Genomic DNA, 6232 nt, shown 5'->3' with positions numbered 1-6232 from the left:
CCCTACTAGAACAGGGATTTGTATATTAGAAGGTAGAAGGAAGAGTGGAAGAGATTTTGTAAAGGTTGTTGGCTTTGGGTCTCGGCCCAGTGTATGTTGTATTTATGTAGGTGATGTTTTTGTGTATGTATGTGGTGTTGTGGGTATGGTTACTTTAAAAAAAAAGGGGGGGATCTTACTGTTTTTCTACAGTGTCTCCTGCTAAGGGATGTGGTGTGTGTTATTGGCATGTATTAAAGGGTATTGTTGGTATGTGTGACAACCCATTCTCGTATGGCATTCATTTTATTAAAATTGGGATGAAACCATAAAAGAGCAAAAACAGATAGACGGAAATGCTTCCAATATAGTGTATATTTTCGCATCTCTATCCGTTGACATCAATTTGATCATTGACGAAATGTTATTGCAACAATCTGGAAAATACACAAGAAACAATGCAACCATTGTCATGGAATAACAAACTGACAGGTGTCATAATGGAAAAAATACTCTCAACAAGCAGAAAACAAATGACGGCAATTAGAAACCATTGACAGTTGCAATGAAGCGTGGCAGTTTTCATAAAATGATCACTCCATCGGTAAATAAACAAAAGAATCAACCCTGATTGGTTGAATGAAAATATCAGCAAAATGAAGGCGGAGCCTAGAGCTGTCGATCACGCTCGTCAGCCATGGCGGTAACAGAGAATTACGGAATAATAACTAGCGTCTAATAGGTAATTAAAGACTGCAAAGATTGAATAAATCATGACTTGAATTGAGATTGGAATGGTTTTAGTTCCATTCAACACCCGAAAAACTAGTGTAATATTGATAATAACTGTCTTTTCGGTGTCTTTTCGGTAAATGGCTGTCTTTTCGGTAATTCGTCGTAGCGCCGATTGGCCATGGGTTATCCAATTATCTCAGCCATAACAAGTTTAAACCAATTATAATATGTACTGTCGTTTAAAACTTCCAATAATTAGTCTAACAAAGACATGATCGGGTGCGCTCAACTGTGACGGCGCTGCCTCTGCCGCAGGATCCCCGGATTATGTAAGCGTGTCAGCTAGTAGGCCTACAATACACACGTGGACACGAAAGTACACCGACTTCACAGAGCACTTTTGTGGGCTTTATTATCGTATTGTTAGGGGTTTTTTAAAGAAAAAAAACACAATTTAGTAGCCACTTTGTATTTTGAGTAGCCAATTGAAAATAAAAGTAGTCAATGGCTACTTTGGCTACCGACAGCGCGAGCCCTCGGAGGGACTGCGGTGCCTTGGTGTAGCGTGATTTACCGTCCGTCCGAGGGGGCGCGCCTATCGGCCCCCGGAGTCGTCCTGTTTCCCGAATGGAAAAACCAACAGTCTGTAGCACAGTGCCCTCTCTGTTGGCACAAAACATCAGGGAAGATTTTTTAAATTACATTGAAGGAAATGAAACTGCTAGACTGGCTGGTTTATTGCAAACTATGGATGATATTTCAAATCAAACTGACGACGCTACAAGGAGGGGTGGAGAAGAAGATCACTTCACTTACGACCATTGTTTACACTGTCAGCTGTGAGAGATTTGGTGTTCAAGAATGGAAAAGAGCAGAGGTGGTCCACCAACCTAGTAGGAGACAACAGGAAGTGGCAAAACTCCGGAAGGAGTTAAAGGTATTGAGGAAACAGTACAGGAAAGCGAATGAGCTTGAAAGATACGGACTGCAGCAGCTAAGATATGACATCAGAACAAAGCTAACAACACTACAGAAGGCTGAAAGATCAAGGGAGAGCAGAAGGGTTACAGCAAAGAAAAGGGCAGCGTTCATTGCCAACCCCTGCAAGTTTACATCCTCACTTTTGGGGGGAGAGAGATCTGGCAGATTACAGGCCTCGAAGGAAGAGATAGAACAACATCTGAGGGAGACACACTCTGATGCTGGTAAGAACAAGCCTCTTGGAGAGTGTGAGAGAATACCATTGGAGGATGAGCCTACATTCCAGTTAGACGAGAAAGAACCAACCTGGAAGGAGGTTTTTGAAGTTGTGAAGAAAGCAAGATCAGGATCAGCACCTGGACCGAGTGGTATACCTTACAAAGTATACAAGATGTGCCCAAAACTTCTGAAACGGCTCTGGAGGATTCTGAGGGTGATTTGGAGGAAAGGGCAAATTCCGGAATGCTGGCAGACGGCAGAAGGGATATTTGTACCGAAGGAGAAGAACTCTGCGACCATGAACCAGTTCAGAACCATATCACTCTTGAGTGTAGAAGGGAAAATCTTCTTTGCCATACTTGCCAGGAGGATGACGAAGTACATGACATCGAATGAGTACATCGATTCTTCTGTGCAGAAAGGAGGAATTCCAGGATTCCCTGGATGTATTGAACACACCAGCGCAATCACACAGCTAATTCGGGAAGCCAAGATCAATCAAAGAGACTTGACAGTTGTTTGGTTAGACCTGGCCAATGCATACGGTTCTGTCCCCCACCAGTTGATTTTCAAGGCGCTGGAACATTACCACATCCCGGATCACATCCAGAAGATCGTGAAGAGCTACTTCAGCAACATCAGGCTCCGATTCACGGTCAGGGAGATAACAACATCTTGGCAGACACTTGAGAAGGGTATTGTAACAGGATGCACTATATCGGTCATACTCTTTGTGATGGGGATGAACCTGATCATCAAGGCGGCAGACCGGGAGACTAGGGGACCCAAGACTTCATCAGGAGTGCGAGTACCACCAAACAGAGGGTTCATGGACGACCTGACCATAACAACTACCACCCACGTGCAGGTGCGATGGATCCTGTCAGCACTCGAGGAAACAGTTGGATGGGCAAGGATGAAGTTTAAACCAAGGAAATCTCGATGTGTTGTGATAAAGAAAGGGAAAGTGACCAGAAAGTTCAAGCTCTCGATACAGCAGGAGATCCCAACAATCGTAGACAATCCAATCAAGTGTTTAGGAAAGTGGTTTGATGCTAGCCTGAAAGACAACAAGAATATCAAACGTTTGCAGAACCAGGTGGAAGAAGGTTTGAGGATAATTGACAAATCAGGACTGCCCGGTAAATTCAAATCGTGGATGTACCAACACGGGCTCCTACCACGCCTCACGTGGCCTCTAACCCTGTACAATGTTACCACTACCACAGTGGAAATCCTGGAAAGGAAAATAAGCAAATGTCTACGACGTTGGCTTGGAGTCCCCCTAAGTTTCACCAGTGTGGGCCTTTACAGCACCACAGGCAAATTACAACTCCCATTATCATCGCTGGTAGAAGAGTTCAAGGTGGCAAAGGTTAGGCTGGTGATGTCTGTTAGACTCCAAAGATGAGAAGATCCGGAATGCTGGAATTGAGACTCGAACAGGACGCAAGTGGTCAGCAAGCAGTGCGGTACAGGAAGCAGAGAGCAGGCTAAGGCACAGCGACATCGTTGGGACTACCTGTATAGGCAAACAGGGGTTAGGGTCAACGCGGGTGGAAAGGTGGGGAACAGCAGACACGGCTGGTAGAAGGAAGATGGTTCAAGATAACATCAGGAAGATGGAGGAAGAGATCAGGAAGGTTAAAGCTGTAGAAATGGGAGCACAGGGAGCATGGACCAAATGGGAGACAACGGAAAGACGTCTTACATGGGCAGATATCTGGAAGTTGGAACCATGTAGAATCCAGTTCCTCCTGCGATCAGTGTATGATGTCCTACCAACACCTACCAATCTCCACCGATGGGGATGACGGAAAACCCCAACTGCCCACTGTGTGACCAACCGGGTAACCTGGCCCATGTATTGTCATCGTGCAACACCGCTCTGACCCAGGGGAGATATACATGGAGACACAACAAGGTACTGCGAGAGCTAGCAGACACCCTTGAGAAGGAAAGGCAGAAAAAGAGGAAATGTACCAAACATCAACCGTACATCAGCTTTGTAAGATCTGGAGAGACAACCAATAAGAAAGCAGTGCACCAAGGAGGGATACTAGATGGAGCAAACAGTTGGGAGATGCGGGTTGACTTAGGACAAAGACTAGTTTTCCCAGATGTCGTCCAAACCAACCTTCGTCCAGATATCCTGCTATGGTCACAGCAAGGGAAGAAAATGGTAATGATTGAGCTAACTGTCCCCTGGGAGGATCGATGCCAAGAGGCTCATGAGCGAAGGGCAGCTGTTCAACGACTATCAACAACAGCAGAGAAGTCGTCCAGCTGGCTTTGGTGGAGAAGAGAAGATTTGAGCTGGAAGCCATCCATCGACGGGCAGTGATTTGGCCAATCACTGTCGACTCACCACCTTGAGGACGTTCCAGGATAGGAGTCGAAACGTCCAGTGAGAGGTGGTCCTGGCTGATGACGTCGATGGATTCTGCAGTCTAGCGATTGTTTTAAGGTAATTACATATTTCAAATCAAACTGAGATGGATGAAGTTATACTTGAAATAAGAAACATTTCTTCTGATACATGTAAATCAGTTTTTGGTGATAAAAATATGCCTACAAATCTTGTACTGCTAAGAAACACAAGGACAAACAATGGTTTTCACAAGAATGCGCTAAAAAAAGACGAGAGTTTAATCTCGCGAAGCGTAACTATAAAATGATAAAGTGTAATTTAAATAGAAAAAGATTGAAAAGGAAAGGTAAAGAATATCGTAATACTATGAAAAGATATTATATAAGCTTTCAAGAAAAAATGGAGGGAGAAATAAGGAAAACCTCAACAAGTGACCCGAAAAAGTTTTGGGAACTCCTGAATAAAATAGATTGTGCCAAGAAAAATGTAAAAATAGATTTCAAAAATCTGAATACTGATTATAGCGATGAAGAAGATTTGTTACCCACAACAGATGAAAGTATGTATGATCATGTTTTAAATGGCCCAATAACTGAGAACGAGATAAGGAAATCTGTCCAAAATCTTAGTAATAATAAAGCATGTGGGATAGACGATATCCTGAATGAACATATTAAATATTCATTAGAGCAGTTTATAGATATATATGTCAAACTTTTTAACACTATTTTAGATACTGGTATAGTACCTAAGTCATGGACTGTGGGGTTAATTAAACCAATCTATAAAAACAAGGGTGACATTAATGACCTTGACAACTATAGAGCAATAACTTTAGTATCTTGCTTGGGAAAACTTTTTACATCAATATTAAATGATAGGTTGAATAATTTATCTGATCAAGTAAATCTTATTCATGGAAGTCAAGCTGGGTTTAGAAAAGGATATTGTACTACAGAAAATATATTTATAATGCAAACACTGCTATCAATGTATTTCTCCTATAATAAAAAATTATATTGTTCATTCATTGACTTTAAAAAAGCCTTTGATACAGTGTGGAGAGCTGGTCTTTGGAAAAAACTGATAAAAAGCAATATTAAAGGCAAAATATTAAATGTTATTTATAACTTATATACTGATACTAAGTCATGATATGGGGTTTTGAAAATATTAGCCTTCTTGAAACAATACATCTGAAATTCATTAAAAAAGTTCTTAATTTAAAAAAATCTACACCAAATTATATGGTATATGGGGAATCAGGACGTTTTCCGTTAGAAAATACTATTAAAAGTAGAATGATTTTATTTTGGCACAAACTAATAACAGGAAATGGTAAAGTGTCGAGTCAGTTATACAATATTATACATGCAATGCATGAAACAGGTGAATCTCATTCAAGATGGTTAAATTTCATCAAAACTACATTAAATGACCTAGGGTTGTCATATATATGGACAACCCAACAATTGACTAGTCTAGAACGACAAAAACTTAAACATATTGTAAAACAAAAACTTAATGATCAGTTTATACAAAAGTGGTATTCTGACATAGAAACAAGTAGTAGGGGATATAATTATTTATTCTTTAAATCTAATTTTGGTTTTGAAAATTATTTAATTCAATTGAATGGGAGGGATCGGGCTGTGTTTTGTAAATTTCGTTCATCAAACTTCCCATTACCCATGGAAACTGGCCGCTGGATGGGGATTCCTAGAGATGAAAGATTTTGTACTTTGTGTAATGGTAATGAACTAGGAGATGAATTTCATTATTTGTATAAATGTCAAAAAGAATCCATACGCCAGATTAGAGAAAAATTTATCCCAAAATATTATTACACAAACCCAAATATTGATAAAATGAACGGAATGTTTACAATATGTAATAAAAGAGTAACTAAAAATGTCTGTACATTTCTTGTGAAACTAAATGTTATTT

General features: G+C 40.6%; 1 protein-coding gene across 1 annotated transcript; it reads left to right on the top strand.

The window, feature by feature from the left end:
- The first annotated feature begins 1426 nt into the window (after positions 1–1426).
- LOC132561508 (uncharacterized) lies at positions 1427–3728 on the top strand. The gene is made up of 2 exons (XM_060226207.1): positions 1427–3056; positions 3313–3728. The coding sequence occupies exons 1-2, from the start codon at positions 1427–1429 to the stop codon at positions 3726–3728; spliced, it is 2046 nt and encodes a 681-aa protein (XP_060082190.1).
- Positions 3729–6232: the final 2504 nt, after the last annotated feature.

This window comes from Ylistrum balloti, unplaced genomic scaffold (assembly GCF_031769215.1).
Source record: "Ylistrum balloti isolate Yb309-2 unplaced genomic scaffold, AGI_CSIRO_Ybal_v1 Utg371222, whole genome shotgun sequence".
Taxonomy (NCBI): domain Eukaryota; kingdom Metazoa; phylum Mollusca; class Bivalvia; order Pectinida; family Pectinidae; genus Ylistrum; species Ylistrum balloti.
This window is presented reverse-complemented; position numbering and strand designations above follow the sequence as displayed.